The sequence below is a fragment of the Fringilla coelebs genome (assembly GCF_963513975.1).
Source record: "Fringilla coelebs genome assembly, chromosome: 3".
Classification (NCBI taxonomy): Eukaryota; Metazoa; Chordata; class Aves; order Passeriformes; family Fringillidae; genus Fringilla; species Fringilla coelebs.
The window spans coordinates 70,934,249-70,962,043 of NC_140030.1; the positions used below are offsets into that span (position 1 = coordinate 70,934,249).

The 27,795-nt window shown below is 38.4% G+C and overlaps 1 protein-coding gene across 1 annotated transcript in view; it reads right to left on the reverse strand.

Annotated features, from left to right (window-relative positions):
• Positions 1-26,841, reverse strand: part of SLC35F3 (solute carrier family 35 member F3) — a gene marked incomplete at both ends in the record, with an annotated part of 157,782 nt that extends 130,941 nt beyond the window's left edge. The window contains 2 exons of the mRNA XM_084202755.1: positions 26,301-26,530; positions 26,789-26,841. Of these exons, the coding sequence (XP_084058881.1) occupies positions 26,301-26,530; positions 26,789-26,841 (283 nt within the window). The remainder of the gene's footprint in view (positions 1-26,300; positions 26,531-26,788) is intronic.
• Positions 26,842-27,795: the final 954 nt, after the last annotated feature.

Here is a 27,795-nt window from a genome sequence, read left to right on the forward strand (position 1 = left end):
TTTTCCACTGTGCTGCCTGCCCTACCTGCTACACAGCAGCAGAAGAGAATTGGCACCTATGGCTCACTGGTTCCCATGCAAAGCTTTGGTTTCAAGCATCTGAGCTGAAACAGCTGAAAGCTGAGGTGACAGTGGGTTTGAGCAAAGAACATGCACTGAAAATGGGACTGTGCCGAGGGGCTTTCATACTAGCAACTCCTGCCAAGCCTGCCACAGGGTACGAGGCTATGTGTGACAGTGCCTAAATCTTGGGCACATAATATGCCTCTCACAACTGCTCAGCAATGTCACAACAGTCACTGGTTTGAAGAAGTGAGTGGAAGGTAAGGAAGTACAGGTTTTTTTGGTTGCTTCCCTCAAGGCTACTGGGCACTTAGCTAATCAAATTGTGTTCATTTGGTGCTTTTGAAAGCCCCTTCCTGCACATTCATAGTTCTTGGTGTTGGCTGCTCTGAAGTCAGGAGAATTCTACCACTGACACTTATGGGAACAATAGCAGACCAAAGTAAGAAACTGTAAAAACCACCATCTCCCCTGTTAAGTTTTCCAAGATGATGCAGGATACCAAAGCTTCTTGACATTTTCCCTGCCATGTTGTGTAGTATATGACAGGTCTTCTTCCTACAAGCCCACTCTCGTGCACAATAAGTCATATTCAGACAATCCACAAAAGATAATGACAAAGCAAATGTTTCAAAAACATCTCATATAGGGAATGAAGAAAAAAAAAGGATGTGACCTTATTGACCTACATGAAACATCAGTACACCAAAACCTTACCAAAGGAAGGTATATTGACCTTAAGAGAAACTGAAACAAATGGAGTAAGATTCAAGCAAAATATTTCTTAAAATTATTTCCAAATAATTTTAAAAATAGAAAATCTAATTTCCCCAAAGAATAGCAAGATAAAAAATAGGCATATGAAATGACTGCATGAAAAAGTGAGTTCTATGTGATCTCATTTGATTGACCTTAATATTCTCCACTATTCTATTTCATTCTAATTACAATCATGCACAATAGATTCTCTTTTAGAGCAAAGCTGACATTTTAAAACATAACTAAAATTTCAGATTTTATATTGTATTAAAAACTACAGTCATTGGTAAGAGATATGTTTTAGCTAAAAACTAAGCATTTTATTTTAAAAATTCTTCTTAATAAAGGAGTACATCTGCTAGACACAGAGACTACCTAAAAAAAACCCATAAATATTTTTGACTATGCCCTTAATTCTTCTAAGCAATGATTTCTGATGCAACTCACAAGATTAGAGATTATGATATCTTGGACAGGATACTTGAATATTTTAAGATTAACTGGATGGCCTAGTAAAAACAGCAATATTATTCTATTAGAAAGTGAGCTAAAGTGATTGGGAGCCTCTGCAGTGTTGCAGTGAGAATAACACCTGGTGTCAACCTCAGGACAAGGAGGTATGCCATCAGTCATGATTATGGGTAAAAATTATTAATTAACCCAAATTACCTGGAAAACAAAGTAAGCTTAGCTATTTGCAGCAAGTGTGTAGGGAGACTCACGCATTTCTTGAGTTGTTCCAACTTTCAGTGTTCTTGATCCATTTGCTTTGTCTCAGCCCATGACACCTGGATATAAAGCTCCTCTAGCTTCTACTCTTTACAGCGCCTTTTAATAACTTACAAGATCCTGCAGAAAGGTACAACTTATTTATGTGCCTGCAAACAGAGCAGGACCTATTTTTCAAACATGCCATTGGTAGTACCCATGAACTCCTTAAGGTAGTTTCCTGCCCGATGAAGGTGCAGTAGATGCATTACAAGTAATATGGTGACAACTAACAAACCAAAGATGTACAACTCCAGTAAGACCTCCTCAAGCATTTTCTACCAGAAGGTCTGATGCTTCACAGCCAGAAAAGCACTTCAAATCCTGTGTGTTTGCTCAGGCAATGCTGATTCCAATAATCTATGTAGAAAACAGCAGAATCATCGTCCCTTTACTATTCCCAGAGACTTGAATGCTAAATTCAGCATGTGTTGTGTTTCTGTCCCTTTTATTTCTTAAGCAAGCTAAATACTGCATTAATTTCTACAGTTCTTCTCTGACAACATTGCCCCTTCCAGCCACCTAATACAAAATCCATTCTTTCCTTTAGGTTCACTCAAGTTTGACAATATACCAAGGAGGTGGAGCTCAGAACCAAACCAAGTTTATATGCAGTTCAATTCCCTCATTGCTTCAATTGCCTTTTTGCCAGGATGGGATGATGATGCATGAAAAGCCACACTTTTCCTCCATATATATCCCATTATAAAATCATGTCTGTGGTATTTTTCCTACTGTCAGACAGCCCTCAGTACTGCTGTGTTGCAGGCATTTTCTCTTTCTAACAAATATTTACATTGAAAATTTTTGTTTGAAACTGCATAAAGTAAAATTCTCACAAGTGTGGATGTGACTTAGCAATTTTTAAAATACAGCTTTTGCATCTATCCATATTTCTAAAATGTTTTGGTATTTTTATATTACTTACTATCCCTACCAATATTCTGCAGACTTAGTGTTAGAAGTGTAGCTGCATTAGTAGTATATTACTTTCTCCAATAATTGTTCTCCCCATTTAATCAGAGATTCTGAGGTAATTTTCAGATTAATGAAAAGATACCATTCATTTTTAAGACAGAATTTCCTATCTTTTAGTAACATGTCAACCAGAGAACATCTAACACTTTTGCTCTTTTAAAATCATGGCTGTTACAGCATTAATTGTATTTTGTTAGCTAATTAGCATATCATCTTCACAGGTACCAATGACTGCGCAATAAGATTAAAAAGGAAAACTAATAACAAACCACAAACAAACAACAAAATGCTGAATAAACAAAACACCATAAAAATCCAGCAAAACCCAATTTGTCAATAATGCAACCTGGCTGTGCCACAGAACTATATCCTCCACATTCCCTTGGCCTATTCATATTAAAAGCACGTTAAGTTATGAAAAAATAAACAATTCCTTTACATTATTTGAAGCAGATGATTTCATCAGTTCTAAAAGTTAATTACAGAAGTTCTACACAATAGTTTGTGTGGGCATCTGATAAATATTCAATTAAGCAATGTTATTAAAACCCGAAATCACTTGTGAGGTATAGCAGTGCTGGGAAAGCACAGCAGTACCAGCACTGCTATGCAGCAAATGTCATTTAGAATCCAGCACTTGGCATGCTGCTCAGACTTTCTGGTTGCATTAACAGCAGAGATGTACTGAGACTACAGGTTACAACACTCCCAAGCCAGATGCAGGTTCTGAAGGAAAGACAAGCAAGAAGACTGCAAAAGAAGAGTGGACATAACGTATAAGATCACTAGACCAGGAGCACTGATTTAGGCACATAGCTAACAGCTTCTGCAAGAAAATTGCTTTGCGCATATAACATTGACTGTGGAATAAACCTCCCCCCCCAAAACAACATCATCACAACTATCTAGTAAGTTTTAAGCATTAAAGGAAAAACATAAGGAAGAACTGAGGTTATTATAAGAAAAAAATAAGAAAAAGCAATAGGTAGGAACTTCTAGGTGAAAGTCTAAATGAAAGTCTATTTTTGTTTCAGTGATTAAAAAGGTCACCTAAAAATTCTGTCAGAATTAGAGATGATTATGTCTTCCCCTGTTAATTAAAAAGAGGCCTTGTATCCTAGGTCTAATGAAAATGAAATTACAGATACTTCACATAAGATGGAAACATGCAGAGGCAGTCAAACACAAGGTGCTAGGAAAAATACCAAATATATCAACAGAGCAGAAATGTTAAAAAAGAAAAAAAAAACCAAAAACCTATTTCAGATAAACCAACTTACAGTTAATTTATCATAGCAACCAAGGCAACAAACTACAATTTAATGAGAAACTCTAGAAGTTAACTAGATACAACTGTTCTGTGACATTTTTTTCTTTTCCAATAAATACAATAATGTATAATAATTTATACCTAAGCAGTAGAGAAAAACTGAAGACAAGACACATGGTTAAATATACTTAAGCAATCACCAGAAATATTGATAACTTCATCCAAACTGTAACATTCCTTTCAATAGAATCCAAACTTTTCTCACTGTCCACAAAGCATTGCAGTGATGTGTCGAAATAAGGGCAATCTCTGAGTTTGCTGCTTTAGCCAACAAAAAAAATTAGTAGGATCTCAAAATTCCAGACAAAGCTAGAATGAAATAAGGTCTTTGACCTGAATAATAGCATTGAATTCTATCCACACTAACCTACAGAACTACTCTTACCAAAGAAAGGAAAAATAATAATATTACCAATAAAGAAATCATCTGCACAAGTTAGAATGAAAGGAAAACATTTTCAGATCCTGACAAGAACCTAAAAAGATGACTAACATGGCAAAACGCAAACAAATAAAAAAAAAGGTGGTATCTTTTATTCTCTCTGTACAAAGAATGAAGGATGCTTAGAAGGAGTTGTTAAATAAAAGATATGAAGATTGTTTCTCCTCATGTTAAGTAGCTGTAGAATCCTCAGGTTTTGATGGATAACTGAAAGATAATGGACATGTGGGATCATGACAGAATAAAGCACAGTGGCTTCTGACTTGGGGTGTTCTCAGTAGAGAGAAAGGATGCTAAGTCAGGTTATTTTAAATTTATTTATTTCTCATTTCTGCTCAAGCTTGTTTAATCTAAACTCATGAGAATGGATGGAATAAGCTCACACTCTGAACAAATTCTTGTAGTGCTTCAGAGGATTCTCAGCTGGTGAAGGATCTAGAGAACAAGCCTTAAAAGAAGAGGATGAGGGAACTGGGATTCTTTAGACTGAAGAAAGGGAGGCTCAAGAGGAATCTAGAGAGCTAGTATAGCCTTTATAAATAAAAAAAAAAATTAAAAAAATCAACAAAATCAAAATCATGTACTGCATCCTCATTTACAGAACAGAAAAGAAGCTTCTTTTTGTAATGTGATCTTCAGCTTCCAAGCTTACTCATTTGATTTATTCAATTAAAAGAAAATTCTTTCCACTCCTCCAGAATAGATTACAAATACCAAAAGTGGGCTCAGCCATTCAAAAAATGCAGTCCTGGTTAAGCAACCAGGGACTGCTACCTCTTTCACTTTTGACATTTCTTAACACTTCAGCCACAAACAAAGCTGTTACATGGATCACTTTCAGAATCTCACTTTGAATTATCTGAATAGATTTTAATATATTTACTTAGGCATAAGGTCCCCTAAATTTTCAAAATAAGGCTTTACTTATGAGACTTTTTTGTAGCCCTTTAAATAATGTTATATATTTCTTTATCTATATAAAGTAAAGAAAATATACTGCAGTTTACCATGTCACTAAAAAAATCTAAGACTGAAACAAAAGCCTACTCTGCTGGAATCGAGGAATGGTTTAATTTCATTTAAGAATGTGAGGCAATTCAGTAAACTTCCAAAGGCACAAGTGAGATGCATAATACAAAGCCTTCAAAAAGAAAGCAAAAAAACAATGGGAAATGCTAGCCTTCAGCGTTCAGGCTTTTGCAAATCTCATTCTTGCTTTAAAAGGAGAAAAATGCCATGCAATGCTACTAATCAAGCAAGTCTGCTCACTTTGTCCAGACCACTGGACTCTCTTTCCCTCTGTTGCTACATCAAAATACTTCTCAATTGAAACATAATTTAATCACTTTAAAAATTGCTTCAGCAGACATATCCCTCCCCCAAAAAGACTACCATGCAGTGAAAAATATCTTTTTCAACTGTATAATTGAGAGGATAGTTAAGCCTGACAGAACAAGACAGAACACCTTCCTTGCAGATGCCATCACATTGCAGAAGCATCAACGTCAAAACCAGATATTTTCTCAGAGGTTCATTCCTGGTGCAGTATGCTCCCTTTCCTGTGCAGTGCATAAAAGAATTAATTAATGGGGAAAACCATCCAGGAGGGAGCTATCAGCCACAGTAACCAGAGAGGGAAGAGGCCATCACTCAAGCTGTTCACTTCCCTCGCTGGGTTGTCCCTGTTTCCCGCACATAACTGTTGACAGGTCAATTCACCAGGTGTTAAGAAAAGTCACCGCCAAGAATAGTGCTGAATGTCATTCTGTTCCCCCTGAACTTACATTCAGAGATTATTTCAGTTTGCTTATAACAAAATAAGACTATTGTCTATCCCATCTCTAGTCACTTCCTATCTCAGCCTGATCTGCACAAGGCTTGATTTATGTTCCTGCACTTCACACTTCCACCCTGGAAAGAACATAACTTGTCAAATACTTCTTGGTAATTAACATGATGTAATCTTTCTGAATGCATTAGTCACCTTGGAATTGGTGAAAAAGACATTTTTTAAAATCTGTAAAAGATCCAAGTTGTGGAGCAGCGTGCACCTGAAAGATCAGGCTGCCCTCAGCCTGAGGTCACTCACCTCCCAGTGTGATTATTACAGGTCACCCAAGAAGACATGTAAAGGTCCAAAACTATCCTGCAGGACACATGTGAAAAGAGAATAGCATTCCTCTTGAAGTCATTTTCTAACAAACTTCTACAGCAAATCCAAACACCCCATCTCATATTTATAGATGTTATAAACAGGAAAGTTCTCTCAATTACCTTTTTCTATTAAAGAAAAGAAAAACATTTATGCAACTAATACAGATGTCTTTTTTCCAGCAAAACTGGGAGAACCCAAACGCTTTGTCTGACTCCATGGGCTAGTTCCCATTAAATAATAAACCCCACACAATCCCTCCTTCCTAGCCATGTCACAACATATGTCATTTGACAGGTTTGAAGGCTGCAGCCTCCCCATGTCAGACAAGAAACCACCAAACCTTGGCATTACAATTAGTGGGGATAACTTACTAACATTTATATTATGGTAACATTCAGGATCCAGCTAAACTGGTACCATCAGCACCAGTAACAGAATTATTATATAGACCACTTTCCTCCCAATACTACAAAATAAACAGGATCAAAGAGGACAAACAGAACTGGCCTGGGGAGGAAACACAGAGGCAAAAATCAAATCACAAAATATACCTCATGCCTGGACAAGCTGGGAGCAATATTCAAAAATAACACCTGTTACCAGGTTACAGGTCTTTTTGGATACCCTGTATGAGAAACTTTCAAGAGGTGGTTCCAGGATGTGAAAAAACCTACCATGAGAGACAGGGTTTTTGTATAACATGCTAAATGCATTGGAAAACATAACAATAACTGAAAATCTGAACTCCATTAACGATAAAGTCAGATTTTCACAAGATTGATATTGTGAAACAACATAAGTGAATTTTTACTTACACTTTACACTTAAAGATCTTTTGCATTTTTCAGCAGTTTAAGTATATGACCAGCTTGCTTTTTACTTAATGGGGATGAATGCCCCTGTAATTGAACTATACTTACACTTTTGTAAATACCTCCTGGTTTCAGAAAAAAATACACATAATTTAATTTGAGAAACAGACCAAGAAGAAAATAAGTCTATCTTCTGATGATACTTTTGAAAATTAAAATTTACTTTTTTCACCTTCCTCTTCTTTACCAAAACTGTGTGGAATCAGTGCAGCTATTTTTTATACTTTTAAGACACAGAAATATTTTAGGTTATACTGCTTTATCTGGTTCACCTGCTCGTGTTCCCATTTCTGACAAGTTTGTTTCCTAAGACACATGGCATAAGGGGCGATGACATCATGTTCTGATATTTTTTCACTGTTACTTTGGTAGCTAGGCTTTTTATACTGCTTAGCAAAGCATGATTTCATTATCAGCTTGCTGTTATCTTTCAATCCCCTTCCACCTTGTCAGGTATTTGAGAATTATGCAGTAAATCAGTGACAATCAAATCAATAAATCCACCGCTATTTGCATGGCCAAAGATAATTATTCCGTACTACTTATCATAACTGGCACAATATATTCTATTTTGCAGTTTAAATATACATAGGGAAGCTGTTAGATTATTTTAAGATGCTATCTGAATCTGTAAGACACCACCTGCTAAAACATTCAAAACCTGAATTTAAATATGTGAACTCCTATTTTTACCAGCTAACTCAAAGGGATCAGGGAAGAAAGAAAAAAAAAACCCAAGAAAACCACACCAAACAAACTAACAGCAACTTTCTGGACAGGTTCTCTCATAATACCTTCTCAGACCTGCCTAACCTTGCTTTCTCTTGAAAGCTAAATAACAATTAGATGGAACTTAGAGCAACCACGGCAATTCCTGTATTTCTATCCTCACGTAACAGTAGTTACTGGAAAGAAGTGTTGAAAGAGCTAATGGGCTATATCTAGGTGTTAGAAAGTCTAAATTAAAAGGACTGTACCAGCCCCGAATAAACATATCTGATTTGGGGCTTGGCAATGTAATTGTGGTGTTTTCTGGTTACAGTACTCTGTCTGTAGATCCTAAACCTTACTGAATAAGAAGTCATTAAAAAAATTCAAACTTTTTCATTATAACTGTATTGTCATATTATTTCAAATTATACTTTTATCCATCACCTGCTCATCATTATGGATCATGGACAACACAGAAACTACCAGTATTCTGAAATAAATTTTCAATGCTCATTCCAATTTCTAAGTAAAAAAATAAAAATAAAAAAAAATGTAATTCTGCCTCTCAATTCCACTGAGTACCCAAAATAAGGATCTTAGTACACTGTGGGTACTTACAGACTTCTTAGCAGAACAGCTTTGTCAAAAGAAAATGGCACAAATTTCTTTCCTAATGTCTTCCCTCTCTTTTCCCTAACGAGGCTTGCCTCGCTTCTCCTGGCCAGGAAAAAAGCATAGTACATAGAGTTTTTTCCAAACTCCCTTACTAATTTTTCCATTTCTCCATGAACACCACTTAAGGAGTGCTCTGTGCAGGTTGAAATAACTGGTTGTCAAACCACAATATTCATTGCTGTAACAGCAGAAAAGGCTAAATTAAGACTTTTGCAAAATGCCTTAGATGAACAAATCCATTGCTGGGATAGAGACAATAAATTCAGTGCAAAACTAATGGGCTTTATACAAGTGAACAAATTAAACTATTAGAAACTGAGGGGGGAAATGAAGTGCAAGAACAATCAGTCAATATAAAGAAACCGTCCAAACGTGTCAGTGGGGATCACGACCTAATGTCCTCTTGTGGCACTTGTTCTGATAAAACTTTGCTGTTTCTCTTCAGGGACACATTTCACCAAGGTAACACTAAAAGCCCAACAGCACTGGCTGCTAACACTGCACACACATGCATTTGGTTTGCATGTGTGAAAATGATATTAATATTTAAATCAGTGTAAAGCACAGAGCACTGTAACATGAGGATTAAAATCTTCATTTGGATATCTGGAATATTGCATATGAACCGACTCAGCCAACAAGCAAAAGAGGGAGAGAGGACTGTGGATTTCAGAGTTACTTTGCCAAGAACAATTTATCTGGGGAGGAAGGGTACTTTTCTCAGACAACTTCCCAGTACAAACCACTTCTAGAGCACAGACCACTTCAATATGTTACTCAATTCCCTGCATCCCTGTTATCCTGGACTGATACAAGTCTAAACAATGTCTGTAGAAAATAACAGATAGACCCTGCTGCTTGTTCTGAGATCACTCAATTGTACCTCATTGCCCCCAAAATCTACTTTCTGTGGAAGATGCCTCTCTTCTCTGTCCCTTATCAGGAACAGCTGAGTTTGCTAGCCAACAAATTTCTAAGTCAGGAAACAATACTAGGTGAGAAAAAGCATAACCAAGATCTGGCCACTATTTTTGTTTATTATGGATGCTAAGGATATAGTAGAGAGAGAAGGAAATGTTTAAACTGATGGAATCTTCTTAACATTCTCTTTAAGTATTTATACAGCTATATCCAAAGGTAATTTTGGACTGATACTAGACTGTGTGGGTTTTTAAATTTGGTTATTTCAGATAAAGTTGCTCTTTTCTTTTGGCCTACATACAAAACAACAGACTACAATTGCAAAATAGCCCTGCTAGTACTCACCTTTTAACAAAACTTGTTTACGGTCCAATCAGTTCACGTGTTAATGTACAAGCTTGTTATGCATTTAAATAAGAATATAACAAATTTATGAAGATTCAAGAAACCTTGACGCTTCTGAGATTTTCAAAAGTAGAGAAGCCTAGTTTTCTTCCCAGTTCTAGCTCTTCAGACCTGTTTGAAACTTTCATGACCTCTCCTATGCCTTTGCTATTCTTCAAAGTTTTTTCTTATCCTATTTATTTCCTTACAAGTTTTCATAGAGCTCACATAAGATGCAAATTTGGCTGCCCGCAACCCAATGTTCCATATGGCATCTCACCCACGTACTTTTACACTTCCATAAAAATCTCTTTCACTTTGTGTTTTATTTTGCTTTTAATCTTTTACTTAGTGAATTGATTCAGAGTTTTCCTCAGATTTCCATATTTTATCCCTGTTGCTCTGTTACTGCCAAAATCGTTTTTGTTAACTGCCATATATATGAATATGGATAGTCCAGCACATCATGACTATCAAAACCAGAACTCAGGTGAGTTATGTGACATTTGCTGAACTGACATTTTTCATTTTGCCTGCAGGAGCTGTGAGGGAAGGGCAGACAGTTTGTCCATCTCTTCAGAAAATACTGGTTTAAAGGAGGCAGAGAGCTTCAATACAATTTACTAACATTTCATTCTTAGAGATGACTGGCTACACACTAACAGATTGGGAAATATATTCCTCTGCAGGACAGACACTACTTTGCATTCATACTTGTACTGATGCCCAGGAGTTGTACAGATCCTATCACAAAGCAACTTGAAACACCATCTCTATTTAGAAACCTAAGTTCACTCATTTTAAATGTTAAAATTAACTGGTATAACTCATTATTTCCCAGCCTCCCCCTTTTCCATTTTCCCCCAACTGCTTTGAGAGTGAGAGTTGCCTTTCTAGCGCTGGACACCTTATCTCTTTGGGTTTCCCATAGAATATTCAGAACATATTAGCAGGATGGTTTTTTTAGCACATCAGTGACCAGAATGTTGTTAGGGTTTCTGAATTTCCTGTTCTTTTAGGTCTGGTGTTTATCTATACATGACCAGTACTCCAGCTGAAAGTGCAGCCGGCTGTTAGAAAATGAAAGAGATCTCACCCTGACAGATAAGAAACCTAAACAGGAGAGGGGAAAAAAATCAGTAGCTGAGAGAAAAGACAATTAAAGTGGTAAATGGGGGAGAGAGTGCAGAAAGGAAGAAGCTGAGGGCTCTGAGTAAGAGAGTGACCTGGCTGGAGAACAGAAAGCAACAGTACAACTTCCAACAGGACATCTCCCAGCAGGTGAGACTAATTTCTCTTCCTCTCCCCACACTTTCTTTGTTCAAATAGCAGCTAATCGCTTGCAAATAAAGTGTGGTTAACAGTGGCTACTTAAAGATGGCCGTCCCTTAAGTGATGTTTATATAGAACAAGAAGAGTTGTGCTCTACATAAGAGACTATAAATCTTGTACAATCTACAAGTCTATAAGACTTGTGCATAACAAAAGCTCTTTCAAAAAAACTGACCCAGAGTTAAATCTGAACACATAGGAAAACCCCAAACAAACAAAAAAGCTCAAAAGGAAATAAACAGAAAAAGCAACCAAACAGCACAAAAACACCACAAAAAGGTAGCTACAGTTTCTTCTCACAGGCTGCATTTGGGACCCAAGGTATTTGAACTGTAGTTTCATTTCAGAAAGAAATCTGAAAATTTAATGTTCTTTCCCCCAAACCCTACAACAGATAATTGCCTTTACTTGTCTTTTCCAAGCTTATTTTAAGCTGTATTCTACAAGCTTGTACTGCTTAATTAGTGCTTTATTTCATTAAAGTCAACAGAGAACCAATTTAAATAAAATGAATGATGTATTTGGTTTGAAGAGGATTTTATGCTTACGGAAATGGTGCTTCTTGCAAACAAGTATCAAAGATTTAAGTTCTCAACATGTTGCAACAATGCCTAATTGCTCACTCAGATTTATTACCTGAAGAAATAGTTTTTCTGAAATAAGTCAAACATCCATCAAAATACTAATTTATACAGGTTTTTATTTGTTATTAAATAACCACAAAGAAACCCTGTCACAAGGATTTTTCCGTATAGTCAGACCTTTGTGTCAAGCTAAATTGCTCAGTACATGCCAATTACTTTGGATTATATTACATTCTGAAAAAATGACAAGATCAGACTGTTGAAAAAAATTAAAGTATAGATCAGTGATTATATTGAAAAGGACAAAATGACTAAGAGAACTCAAGCATTTTGACAGTGCATGGAATTATTTATGTTTGCACCAAAAAAAAATATTTGGTCTATTCACACACAAATTGACTTAGAATTTATATATGAGAGCAAAGATGCAATCTTCTAGATAGCTATACTTAGCATAGACAAATAAAATTATATTTTACAAAGTGAGGAATATTAAATTAGTATTTTCAAAACAATTTTACATTCACTGTTGGCTAAAACCAACTGCCTAGGGCAATATAAATAATTAATATTCTCAGAGCTAATAGATACAAACAAATAATTTTAGCCACACGGCCTCTGCACAGCTTAAACTACTCTTACGTAATTTTGCAGGCTTGAAACTTAAGAATCAAATAGTTGCAGTGACATTTCCTCACAACTCAGTAACTCCAACAAAATACAGCTTCCTCCTTACTTCATTGAATAAAACCACTAAATATCTATTCTTCAATTGCAAAGCAGATGCATGATTCTGTAATTACACCCATGGGTGTTTTCAGCTATTATTTTGGTTACTGAATAAGGCCCTTAATATTTTAATGGTGTAACATTAGCATTAAAAAATTATGAGAGATGAAGAGTAGGAAAAAATGGAACAAATTCAGCTGGACAGGACCTACCACGATCAGCTCATCCAACTGCCAGCTTTAGGGATGACCAAAAGTTGATGCATATTATTAATGGCTTTGTCCAAATGCTTCTTCAACACTGACATGCCTGAAATGTTACTTTACAATAACTGCTATAATGTTTAAATTTCATTCATTACTTAGTTCCAAAAGCTTATAAATGCAAAATTATTTGAGCTATATTATTGGTATTATGTAATGGTTGAGAATTGCTCTAATTTTAATGCTAAAAAAAATCTAATGAAATCATCTTTATGAGATGACAATAATTCAGCCTATTGGGAAATAAATCAACAGTAACAAAACACCCAAGAAATAGCAGACTTGCAAGGTTGAGTATTGAAATCCATCAGTGAAATTCATCAGCTTCAACACTGAGCTGAGATTTATATAACCACTTATCTTTTAGTAAAATCAGCTGCCATTACACAAAGCAGATTACAGTGCACCTATTTTAACCTTGAACTGAGAGCTATACAACTCCAGTAGAAGAAGCCTTTCTGCAAGGTGCTGATTCTATTGTACTGCCCAATTATTCTACAATGCAAGTAATTCAGCTAGAGCAGTTAATATCCAGGGTATTTTATGCCTCTTGATCTCTTATTTCTCTGGTACAATTCCTACAACTGGGCACGCAACTTTGCATAGGTTCTACAAACCTCCATCCAAAAAAGTGTTTCAAGATGCTAATTACCTCAACATTTGAGATTGTTTTACCTCTTCCTGCTTTGAACTGCTTCAGAGAGAAAGGCAGTTTCATCGACTCTTTCCCATGCTGTTCTCACCTAGCATAAATAAGAAGGATCATTTTCTTATAGGTAATTGGAGGATCAAAAGTAACAACTGTCTAATTGCCTCCTGCATGGGAAAAAAGTGAAGGAAACAAAAATTCACTAGACGTTCACTAGGGGAATGCTCTTGGCTGGAAGGGAATTTTGTATACGTTTACATCAGTAGATAACTGCAACACAATTGCTCTCAGTTGGAAGATGGGACCAGATCTGGTCACTCTGCACTTCCATTTGAAAAGTGCAGAACAAGTTCTAATAGCAGAGGAAACTCTAGCCTTGTGATATAGCAGATTTTATTTCTAAAAATACTTTGGTGAGCATGGTCTGGGACTCTTTGGAAGTTTAAGAGTATCCAAGCTTGCCAAACTGCACAGCTTTCACAAACCTATTATAGGGTCAGACCAGAACCCTCAATTCCCTTCAGGACTGCAGTATTCCTTTGTGCCATTAGTTACTGGTGTCAGTTAGGCAAAATTCCTCTTAGCTTCTATCAGTTTTACTCATATGAGATGGAACAATCCTGGCCTTTGAAAATAAAGAGATAAGAGGTTAATGCACTAACTCAGAAAACTTCATTAGATAGGTTTTACACTTAACCAGGGAGTTTCTCCAAGCTACATGCTGCCCATCACACGTATGGCTTTGTAGCAGGATAATTTAACGAAAACAGCAACAAAACCAAAAACCTAAGATGGATGTACAACATTCTGTTATCTCTAACATTTCAAATTTCTCCAACACTGTAATTCCATCCCAACGCATACTGTCCTTTGTTTACATTTGCAAGGAGTTCTGGGAGTATATGTTCTTATTCCTTACCTGACTGAGCCAGGGCTGTCAAAAACTAACTGGCTTCCAAACTGCTGCTTATACAAATGATGAACTAGAATGCCTTTCTTTTACTGTTTTAAAAGGCTTCTGCCTCAGACTCATTCAGTGACACCCACTCTAGTACAGGCAGATTGTTTGTCTACATCTGAAGTGGAAAGACATGAACTATGTTTTATTATTTAGTAAAAATGTAAGTTTGAGCTTAGGGCAATACAGTAACAGACTTGTTTGAGGACTTTTTTTCCTATACTGCTGCTTCTACAGCATACCCTGTTAGAAGCCTCAATCCTTTACTCCTAACCTAAAGCTGTACACAAGTGTATATGTATTCATTTTCCCTTCAGCACCTGGGCTCTGGTAGTCAGTTATCTAGGCAATGGGAAGAAAGAGTAGCCTCTTAATTCCTGTAGATGCTTTCTACTTCTGTTGGGACAAGCTATTAAGTACTAACTAAACACCAAGTTTAAAGAAATTTAAAACTGCACATCTATTAAAAGAAATAATTGTTCTATAATTTAAATTGAGCTCCTCAGTACTGCTCAGGAACATATAATAAAGACCATGTATGGGTAGGTGTAATTGGATGCAGTTGCCTTAGGAACAAATGTTCAGCACACAGAGCAGGAAGCCCTGCTTAAAAGGCAAACTCAGAGACTTAAGCCTGGTAGCTGAAACCTGGCTTGACTGAAGTTACTGAGAAAAGTACCATGTCTGGTACTTTTGGTACTTTGGGTGGGGTCAGGGATTCATCCCAAAAGCTTTTTTAATTCTCTCTATCAGTGCAGAACTAAACAATGCATTAAAAAGTGCTGTATTGGAGATGCATTTCCCTGTTTCCCTTGTTCAGTAAGCTTATCACGAAGCAAAAATTACCTAGAGAGTCATAAGAGAGTTTAGGCTTATACTCTTAAGATTCCAGTTCCAGTACCATTTCCAGTGTATTTTCATTATATAGACATGAGATATTGTGCCTTTAGAGAAATGTTATTGCAGGGTGCAAAAGAATTTGACATGCAGAGATAAAACACTGCCTGGTATATTAGTATCATTTTAAAGCAATATTAATCACAAAGATTCCTATAAAGATGCAAAAATCTTTTCATTTTGTAGAAATAAATGCAGAATGCCTAATAATGTTTGCCAGAATGATTTCTAGTGAGATGCAGTTTTTACTATGCACATAGCAGCCACAGAAGGCACAAAGTATTGTTCCCAGTACAAGACATGTTTCTTGTCCATGCATTTCTCTACAAAGAAATTACTCATCCGTGCTTCTGTGACTTACTCTCATTTCTGTTTCCATTTGGAGAAATATTATAGGACACAAAACCACTTCTCACCCTGGGTGAAGTCAGAACACATATACAGCCCTCTGCCTCTTGAAATCACTATTTGCAAAAGACAAGGATTTTCCTACAGATATTAAACTACACATTACCAAGCTGTAAAGTTCGAAAGCAAGTTGTCTTTGAAACAAGAAAATCAAACACAGAAATTGTTTATTAAATAAGTTGTTTATCAAAAAATACTTCCCAAAGACTATGAAGTAATTTTATGACTAGAACCAGAGATCCAATTCTATGCCACACCCTCCAAGAGGATCTTCCTAAGTCTTACAAGCCAACAACCACAGGAAGGCAGTAATTTAAGGTGTCTGTGCATTCTTCATATATTCTCTCAAGATAACCTGGCAAGCTGGAGAAACCAGGCAGGAGCCATATATCCTCCTGAAATCCCTGAAGCCATGCACACAGTAACACAGTAGCTCTATTCCTTCATGTTAACCTAGCTTTCATTCCAACCCATGTAATTTCCCAGACTGATAAAGAGGACTTCCCATAAATTAGAAGAAAGTTAATGTGGCTCTATGTAGGAATCCCACACCATACCTACAGTAATAACTGAATGTGGGTTTATGTTCATTTCCATGTCAAGACCCATCTGTCATTCTCATGTCTATTGAAAAAAACTTAAATAATTTCTGAACTCCTGAATGCACCAGAATTCACCTTATCTGGGCATAATCTCTGGCTTGCTTGAAACCCGAGCTCCCAAATTCAGGCCCATGGAATAAACTTCCAATGTATGTAAGAAATAGCTGAAATATAAATCCTGAAAAACAGAGGCCTCTAGTCACAACATATGAGGTAGAAGTGTCAGGAAGCCAAATCTGTAAAAAAAAAAAAAAGCCTTTCTGCTCTTTTCTCACTTTACTTGCTCAACTTGAAAGTAATCAAATCTCCTGATTTAATTAAAGACATTTTCCATGGCTCTGCTGACTTTAAGGAGTTTGTTTCTTGACTGCCTTTTTCTACCTTTACATTATTCTCTAATTTCTTCTCTTTAACTAACCTCTGGTAACCAAACCTAAACATATTTCTTTTCATTATAAGTGTCTTGTTTCTGAAGCAAAGAAAAACCCACAACTGAGAAGTTACCAGGCATTAGTTAAATGCTAATCAGCAAAAAACCATTTCAGAAGCACAAGGAAGAATGGTTTCTGTCAGTCATTTCTGTTCCATGGCAAGTGCTAACCAAAACCATAATCAGTAGCTAGCATCTAAGCTTAAAAAGTAAACATGATTACCATCTTCACGTGTTCAAAATAAATAGCTGATGTTATTTAAATCAGTCTTAAAGTTTCCAAAAACCATTGCATAAAGTGAGCAGGAGAGACATCAGAATCATAAAGCCATTAAGCTCTATTTCCTGTTTCATAGTGCACCATTGATATTAATCCTGGCACTGCATGTTTCAACTAGGGCAAAATTTTGCGAGCAGAAGATCTCTACTGACCACCCAAGGAACCAGACTGTCTGCAAAGCAGTTACTGTTTGAAAATGGAAATACAACCTCAGGCTTTCAGGACTGGACCATGAATACACCATCAGCATCCTCACACAAGCTCATCAGCTCTGAAGGAGCAGGTCCTTGCTTCACTTCCCACCTGAGCACAAACCTGTGCTCTGTTCACACAACTGCAAAGCCAAAGCAAGATGTCCTGGAGAAGGCAGAGCCCCCTGGGCTGCCACAGGGCTGCAAACAGCACAACAGTGAGCTCCAGGCTGGAATCACTTAGCCTGCTCAACTTGGAGAGTGGACAAGCAGGTCAATTTCCACACTACTTCTGAGCCTTAGCTGGTGTGAAGAGATAGCGAGGAAAAGCACCAGATTTGTGGGATTTCTGATGTAAGAGTCAAGGGAAAAAAAAACCCTTTGGGTTGTCACTATTGGCTCAGCTCTGCCACAATATTTATATTGCAATGGGATCAATATGACACTGCAGCAGTGTTCAGAAATGAAAATCTGGTTGCTTCCTTTAGACATATAAGGCATAATTCATTTTCATGAATTATCTGACAGAGGCCAGTTACAGCAAATCAAAAAGCATCTTTGATTGCAAGATTAAAACCTTATAATTTCACTAGAAGTCAGTTACATTCCCTTATCCTGGAGAGGCTCAAATATTCAAATTTCCCTGCCTCAGATGATTGGCTTGCTGAGTTAATAGAGCCCATGAGCTGTATGATATAACTGTTATTTTCCTAAATGTGATGCTACGTTAAATTCCAACACTGCTGGAAGAGCTTTTCTCAGAAAAACAACCCAACTCCTATATTGGCCAGATACATTCATGGAAACAAAATTACAGGAAACAAAATAAGGCCCATTTGGTAAAAAAAATGAACCTTATTAGGCCCTCAAGTCCCAGAGAAAAATAAAGGTGTCTGAAACCATTCCTATGTATTTTTTTATAAGGGGAGATGACTGAGTGGAGAACAAGCTTCTCAAATTCTGAAGAAAATGAAATCTGGGATATCTCTGCTGCATCCCTTCTGTCTAAGGACTACTTCAAGTAATGATTCATAAAGCAAATATTTCTCTATGGTCTTCCACACAATCACAGCATTTTTTTTCTTCCAAGGATACGCTGAGGGATGAAAGAGCACGTGCTCAGTGAAGACAAACAGGGAATCATAAATACTCAGGGAAGTGGTTTCTACAATAAGATGTACCACATGAAGGCAAGCTATTGCCCAGGTAGGAACCATGATCTGCAGATAAATTTCTATGAACATAAGTGCTCATTTTATCACTGTTCTCAGAGTAGTCATCATTCACAAGCAACAGTGGAAAGTCTATGACTTCAGCTTCCAAAACAGCAAGAAGGACAGAACTACACCTTCGTGTTCCAAAGGATGGCACTTGCCAAAGGGCTAAAGTGACTTTTACATAACTTTTCTGTAGAATCCTAGAACAATGAGGGTTGGAAAGGACCTTAAGGATCACCTGGTTCAACTATACCTCATTGCCATCTCTCTCTTTCTCTTGAGGTTTATCTTATCTCAAGGAAATGGCAGAAATTATCAGCAATTTACACACGGAATATGAAACACAAACACCTCATTATACGGAAGAGAGATTATGGCACAAAAATTCACCTTGAAGAAAGCTCTGACATGAGCTAGAATCTAGTAAAATGAGCTATTAAGCTAATGAGCATTGCTGGTCATTGTCCTTTTGTGGCTTTGTGTTTCAGTAACACTCCAGTAGCACAGCAGTATCTGATATCACAGTAGGATATTAACAACACAGGCTTTGTAGTCTGATTTCAATACTATTATCTTGTGCAATTAATTGTTTCTATTAAAAAAATAATTATTTAAAGTTGCAAAGATCCATCACACAGTGCATTCCAGAACTGATACAGAAATTTACCCTGAGGAAGGGTCTGCAATAAAAATAGTTCCAAAAATAAATATTCATTCATAATTCTTGATAGTTTCCAAATTAGTTTTTCAAAATTAACTTGCTCCCTCATTATTCCATATCAATTCAGAGTAGTATGTGTTTTTAGCAACAATCCATTATTATTGATTAGTGAACATGTTCACATTTCTATTAAAACAATAAAAGAAATAAATGCAGTTTTCTAGTGGAAGGATTCTCAAATGCCAGGTAACACTCTTCAAAACTGTTAACATGGACCCTGACATTGCAAAGATGTACAGCTAGGTTTTCATGGTGGAGACTTCAGTGGTATTTTCTAACACAGCAGCATTCAATGATAACATTCATTAAGGGTTTAAAATGAATGCTGGAAATCAACAGACTCTTAATTGCTGTCCCATGAACTGTTTTGCATAAATGGCTGAAGATGACATGTAATTAAAGCTGCACTGAAAAAAAGCTGAAAGCAATGAATTAATTTGTTTAAATGGCAAATAAACAAAAAAAAAAAGATGGCCCATTTTGCAGGCAGTAATTTTTAGTTTTTTTACTATGAAAACAAGATACAAAACACAAAATAATTATTCATCTGCCTAGTCAAAAGTGGTGGTTACTTAACACTACACAATTAAAACTGTTAAGTAAACAAGTTACTAAATATTCACTAAACATTTATCATTTACTAAATATTTATTAAACAATCAAAAATGTTTAGCAAACCAGTTTAAATGAGAATTTGCTTGGCTTGCGAGCAAGAAATTTAAGACTTAAAGTTTGTGATTAATTAAGCTCTATATTGTAACAGGAACCAGTTTCTATTAAGTACTAGCCAAAAAAGTTTTACCAATTTTCAAAAGCCTAAGAACCCCCATGTTCCTTCTCTATTGGAATTGTCCTGAAAAAGAAGATTCTGAAAGGCTTTTAAAAAAAATAATCACCAGGTATCTTTGAAGCTGCTCAGTATTCAGCACCTGTACTGCTCTGGCCTGCCTCAGGTGGCCACACTGTGCTCATTTCTCAGTTGCAAGACCACCCAGAGAGCTAAAACCCAGGAGACCCAGCAGGTTCTCTTTCAAAAGAGAAATATATCCTGTAGTATTTGGGATACAAACAGACTTGTGATTAGGTCTCTGAAATACTTAAAGAGACTATTTCTGGGGACAGTATCACAGTGACTACTACGTAATGAGGGAATTGCCTAAGAAGTTTTTGTGTGAGCTGTCATGTAGAAACAAGTCAGAAATATCCCTGGTTCATGTATCACCATGTAGGTTTAGCTTGTGGCAGAGAACTGCAACTGACATCAGAAAAAAATAACACTAATCTGCAATGCAATTCAGCACCATTGCTTTCTTTCACCTGTAGGTGCTCCCATGTTTTCTTTGGTTTTCTTGGTAACATAAAAATTACTGATGTTAGTACTGACAATGAAGAGTTGAAGAGCATCGATTAAAAAGTAAATCAGGCCTCAGACACCATATTTCTATATTAAAAAAATATATATATAAAGCACATATTTTTATTCATCTTCTAATCTTCAGGGCTGACCTACAGATTGGGTGTTGTAGAAGGGCTGCTGACCTATAGATTGACCCTGGGAAGAGAAACTTGGATAGCTGCACCGAGCAAGAGGTTACCTGCACCTAGAGGTCACTCCATGTTTTCACCTGAAAAGCAAGATTCTCACATAATCATTTGATCTCAGAAACAGCAACATGAATGATACCACCAAGTCTTGCAGTAGTTATAAACTTATCACATTCAGTATTTATGCATTGGAAAGCAAGCAAGCAGTTTAAATTAACTGCTTACAGTTGGCCTGAAAATGGCTTTCCCCAGAGAAAATTCTAGTCTTCAATTTATGTCTTTGAACTTCTGGAGTATATCACCTCAAAAAGTAAGTTAAATTCTCCCTCAGATGCAAATACATTAAAATGGTATTTGCACAAATTCCTCTTGATTCATATCCCCACTGGATTTGCTTTTAGCAACTGTGAAATTTCAGTATTCAATGGAGCATGAAAAGAAAATCACAAGGAGGAACGCTGGGGATCAGTTGGAAACACTGGTCTTCAGCTGTATAACTGATACTCTAATATTTAAAAGTGCTCATACATTTAATTAGCTAAAACCAACACCAAACTCCTACCTTGAAAGGCTGTCAAAATTTGTAGGAACAGTCTGCCCAGAGCAGTTAGAAGTACCCCATCTCTGGAAATGTTCAAGGCAAACCTGGATTAGGATTTGAGCCAGCTGGTCCAGTGAATGTATCCCTGCCTATGGCAGGGGGAGTTGAAACTAGATGACTTTTAAGGTCCCTTCTTACCCAAATCGTTCTATGGTATAATTCTGTGATTGGCATACTCAGACAATTATGCTTTCTGAGCAATCTTTTGGCTATTCAGCCAATGTGTTCTAGTATGTTACTGATACTGGTGACAGCACTTAAATTCCACATTCAGGTCAAGACCTAATGTGCTACACTGGATGAGTACTATATTGAAATTTTGTGCATTAAAATTATACGCCTTATTTTGTTGCTGCTGAAATAACTATGACTAAACATGAAAAAATATGAAAATTAATATTTAAAGTAGCAGGGAGAAGCAAAGTCAGAGAACTTCATTTAAGGGACACAATCTTTCCCTTTCACCTGAACATCATGTCTCTTAAAAGTTATTACTGGGACAACCTAGAATTATTCACAAGGTGGAAGTCTCAGAGAAATGTACTTTCACAAGCTATAATCCACAGACAGCAGTCAATTCCTAATAAACAGAACTAAGAGGAGTTAAAACTACATACCATTCTCTTCTTTCTGCAGGTATGGAAACGTCTGTAAGCACATAAAAAATGTAAGTGAATAAATGAGGAAGGCCAAGGCCCATACAATCCTGATTTGTCCATAGTAAGTCTGTATTTATGAACACATGCTAAGGATATACAAAAGTCCCTGCTTTAAAAGAAAGACCCTAATCTTAAACAAGGAGTAGAAGCAGGTGATCTGTAGGAAGAAGATTGCAAAATAGGGATAGCTGGCTCAAGCCCACATGAATGTATTTAAAATACTAATCACATAATGACACACTGTGATATTGAATCACCAGAAAATAGACCTAGTTAGTGAAAAATGAATGTTTGGCAAAGGTGATAGTTGTGAACATTTCCTGTGGAAACAAGCACCCTGCCAATTGCTACAATCATTAAAATAGATGAGTCTTCCATACTCACCAGGAGGACAGTCCAAGAGTTTTTTGACACCTGTATTTCTCAAGTACAGAAAAGCTGCTAGGGAACTATACTTGGAAAAATATTTAGAAAACTAATTCCAACTGACAATGCTGTGAAATGGAAACTTAAAATATGGCTGTTCACCTCCAAACTTGCCTCTGCTCTTCAACTGAAGTTCCAGGCTTCCAGAAGCAGAAATCATCAGAATTCACATAACATTCATGGAAGAGAACGGCAGTGCTAATATAGTTCTAACAACAGCTTCATCTTCCTACAAGAAGACTGTCAGTGGGACCTGCAAATCTCATGGTATTGTTTTGGGGGCTTTTTTATTAAAGCCTTTGATCCCTATGTTCTAATGAAAAGAAAAAAAAAAAAGAAAGTCAACTTACCTCTTACTGATAATGACAATTCCACAAATATTGAGCTCTGTTACATCTGTAGCTGCATAAGGGTATGATTCTGCAATCTGACTCCATCTTATCTGTTTCTTACCCTCTCCCTTTTTATTTGAAAAATCAAATCACATTCTGCAAAATATTCCCCATGGGACACAAATGAATATTTGATTTAGACTGGAGAGCAGTTAACCACATAATTAGTTACCCTGGAAATCAAAGAATTCAGAAAAATAAGAACTACCAGATTAGACCAGATTAGAACATTCCTCTTTCTAAAGGTTGGCAGATGCTATGGAGGGAAGCACAAGAAACCCTCAAGAAAAGTCTCCTCACAGCCTACAGAGGGTCTAATTCAAATTATGGATAATGAAGTTTAATATTATCTCAAGCATGTTTCCCATTTTATCACAATTCTAGATCTTATCACGGCTCATAATTCCTTGAAATCTTCATCTCAAGAATAAATTACATGTTTCCTCAATATTATTTCTTTTTCTATCAGTCTTTAATTGATGGCTTTTCAGCTTCTTTTCCTGTCTACCTTTTTTCTCTTATGACCACAGTAAGAAGAAAACCTCCCTACCTGCCTAAGCAACATGTGCCAGGATTTTCCAACACTTTTGTTTCAACCTCTTTAAGGTAAACAGCAAAAACTCTTGAGGCTCTTTACAGATTTCCTGTATTCTTTCTCCTTGCTCATCTCAGAGCATCCAGTAATATTTTTTGAAGTGCAGATAACCATAATTACCCTAAATTTGCTGAAGGCACCCTAACACACAGGAACTACATTACATTATTCCAGCTCCTAAAATCTGGTTTGCAAGTGCAGTCAAACAGCAGAGGTCTTCCCTGAGCTGTGTACAGCCCCAAAATCACCAGTCAATGTAATGTGAAAGTTGGCAGGTAATTTTAGCATTTTTAGGAAACGTGAGGCTTCTGTTTGTGATAACTGAATGACATTTATCGACATTTCAGCGAGTCACCTGGCTGGGACAGGTCTCCCTAGAGTAATGTCACAAGTCCTTTCTCATTCTGTCCAACCTAGAACAGTTTGTGTCTTAAGCACATTTTCACTTCTTCCTCCTCTCCTTCCAACGAATTTATAAGAATATTAAATACTGGAGTTGTTACATAACTTTGAGGCATCCGGGTATGTTTCAAATTGCTCTCCAAGCAAGTTTTGGGGTCATGGTAACAGTTTATCAGTGCTAGTTTCCCTAATGCAGTTTTGCTAAAACAAAAACCATGAAATAAGAAAAAGCTTTCTGAATCTCTCAAATAATTTTATACATCTATCCATACAGCTATAGATAAACAATAAATGAATATAAAATGAATGCACTGCAGTACAAAAGAGGTAGATCTGACCCTACAGGCAATTTAGTTACAATAAAAAGAAAGTCATCAAGAGAGACTACATAAATCTATATCAGACCATACTATGGACTTTTTTTCTGCAAAGCAGGCCCATTATTAATGCAGTCCATAATTATAATCATAGTGCATCCCATTGTCTACAAGGATGCAAAATAAAATGACAAAAAGTACCCCGGTTGCAATTTAAGCTTAATGAAATTCATTTGTTCGCAGTAGTTCAGCCAAATAAATTTTCTAACTGCAAAGTCACAAGGAAAGTCCATATCCCAAAACTAGACATCAGCCCAACTTGAAGGAGTATTCAAAGATGTTTCAAAGCAGCTGTGACAAAGTTGTCTTCCCACTTTCGATTATATACCCTATTCAGTCAGCTATTCAGCTGATGCAGATCAACATGGCTCTCCTTAAACCATGCCACAGAGATGTAGCTTTTCTTCTATATGTCCTTCTATGTTCCTACTAACTCAGATTTTAAATTGGTAACACATTCACATAACCTATTATTTTTAGACATACATGTATGAAACTCAAACACTTAGTATATTTATACCCCACCATCATAACTCAAGTATGTAATTTTGTTATTCAGATCGAATTAGGAAAGAAAATGTAACTAGAATAGCAGGCTTAGGCTTACTATTAACTTTTTCAGACAGAGTTATAAATTTCAACAAATAGGTTATAATTGAGGAGCCAGCATGACCTTTATTATTTCAGAAGGTTCAGCCACAGCAGCTCAGTGTGACTTCAGCTAGACTATTAGTCACTCTGTCAGATAGAACCATTAACATCCAACTCAGTCTGGCATCCACATATGATCTGATCCTTAAAACTGGCCTGAATAAGCTTTACTCTCAAGAACAGTCCCAATCCAGGCACTGGAATTGCTCTTATAGAAATTCCATACTGCTAGTGAGTAAAGTAGCAAATATCTGATATTTCTGTCATAACTGCAATCAAAAGAAAAAAATAAAAAAAGGCTCTCACAGAAGAGTATTAGAATATTTATTAGTTAAGTCCTGTTTTCAGGCAATCAGGACCAGTTCTCCCTCAGAGAAAAACTGAACTAGTACTGTGTGCCATGCATTATTGTATCATTCTATTCCATTATTAAGCACACTGCCAAACAGATAATCCAGTAGTAAATATTTCAGAACATTTGCACTTAATATGTAGTGAAGTACAATATGAAAACAACCACTTTATCAGAGCCAGTGTTTCCAGCAAAGCAGTGATTTCTGTTACAAAAGAATCCTTTCATCAACAAAAACCCCTGTGATATCTCAAAACGACCTTAAGACAACCAAAATAATGATATTACTTCAATTAATTGGTAAACTATTCTAGAACTTTTTAATGCATACAATTGACATAATCATGATGAAAGATGGACCAAAAATAAACAAAAAGTACTAGTTGATATATTACAACGACTCGAGGTAATGCTTCCTTTGTAAATCATGTGTGTGACAGAGTACAGCTACACCTCTCTTCATATCGTTATCATTTGAAGTTTCTTTCTCAAGTGTATGCATACAGAAGAAACAGCTCCACTCGACATAGGAAAAGACAGACCATTCAGCTCAAGTGCTGCGAAAATTTGACAGAAATTTTCTCCTAAAACAACAGAAGTAAACGCTGATAATGCGTTACTTGTGGAAATGGTACGTGCGTGAGCATGCAGGGGCTTTTACACAGCTGTCAACCCACGGTAATCATCGTCACTAAGTGTGCCTGAAACATGAAGACAAATATTTGACCTATTTTCTTAGCAGAATTTAGCTGTCATCATTCTTAGCACCACGCTCTCGTGAAACAGCCACTGCCAAGGACTAAGGCAACACGGGCACAGAATTCTTCGCCGAGAGTGAGAGCACTTCCTTCCACGGAGCGAGGTTTGTTCCAGCGGTAAAGCGATCGGCCCCTCGAACCCAAATCCCTCTGCCGGTTCCGAGCTGCACCCGCTCGCCCCGGTCCTGGCAACCCCCCGCGCCCGTCCGTGCCGGGGACTCACGTTTGTAGCTGGCGGCCCAGGGCTGGTAGCCGTAGTAGCCGGTGATGCGGAGGATGCGCTCCTCGATGGAGGTGAGCCCCACGGACGCGCTGGTGAGGTCTTCCACGGAGCGGGACCACTTCAAGTCCTCTTTAATGGCCTCGTCCACCACCAGGTACTTGAGCTGCCGCAGCTGCGGGCTGATGTCGGACAGCCGCCGGGGGCTGACATCGGGGGAGCGCCGCATGCCGCTGCGGGTCGGGAGAGGGGCGTCAGCCCGGGGCCGCGCCGCCGCCCTCCGCCGGCCGCGGGCGAAGTTGGCGGCGGGCGGCGGGACCCCCGCGGGCAGGGGAGCCGGCCCGGGCCCGCGGCACCTTCAACTTTCCTCGCCGCCCTCCACCGGAGCGACCCCCGGGAGCGGGCGGCGCCGCCGGCCAGGCTGAGGTGAGGTGGAGAGGTGTGGGGTGTCCCCGTCCCCCCGGCCCGCCCGCCCGCCCGCAGGTACTCACAGCGTGGCGGCTTTGCCCCGCGCGGAGCCGTTGGGGAACTCCCGGATCCCCATGGGGAGCAGCAGCGATGGCTGGGGGGCGCCCAGGCTTCCCGGCGGGGCGAGCCGGCGGCTCTCACCGGCCGGGTAACAGGCGGAAAGGAAGGACAAGAACGAGCGGGGGAAGGCGGCGCCCCCGTGGCAGAGGGTCCCCGGGCTGGCGCTGGACCCGGCGGGAGAGGCAGGCGAAGAGAGAGGCGGGCAGGGATGGAGGGACGGAGACGGGCGGGCCAGCGCTGCCGCCTGCGAGCCGCTGCCGCCTGCGGAGCGCCGAGCGCCGGCGGCGGGGGCCGGGCAGGGCAGGGCGCGCTCCGCGCCCCCCACCCCGCGCGCTCCCGCCGGCCGCCGGCAGGGGGAGCCCCCGGGCCCGCCGCCGCCACAAGCGGCCCTCGGGCGGGGCGGGGCGGGGCGGGGCGGCCTCACCCTCCCGGGGCCGCCTCACCCTCCCGGGGCGGCCTCACACCCTGGGCGGCTTCACCCCTCTGGGGGTGCCCGCCCGACCGAACAGCCAGGCCGTTCCCGCCGCTGTTCGGTGGCGACAAGCTCGGAGCGGCGCGGGGGGCCGGACAGGGCCGGCTCTGAAGTGACCGTGGAGCCCATCTGACGAGGGGACCCACCTGGCTACCCCCGTAAGGCCGCCGAACCAGCACCGGGGTCACGCAGCCTCCTACCAACTCACCTTTACTTTTATTATTTTTTTAATACACCTCCAAGTTTAAGTGGCAAACATGCAGTTAAGCTTAAATGAACATGCGAGCATAGATGTTATCTTATACAAAGAATTCATTCACAGACAAATGAGATTAAAATCTGATAATAGATTTTTGGGCAAAACTTGGTTAACTAGAAGTAGAGACAGTTGAAGTCAAAGAGTGTTTTTTATATATGTATCCATATGTATTTGGAAGAGGGTAAAAATCAAGTCCAAGGAGAAAAGGTTGTTACCTTTCATTGCTTCACTAGCTCAGT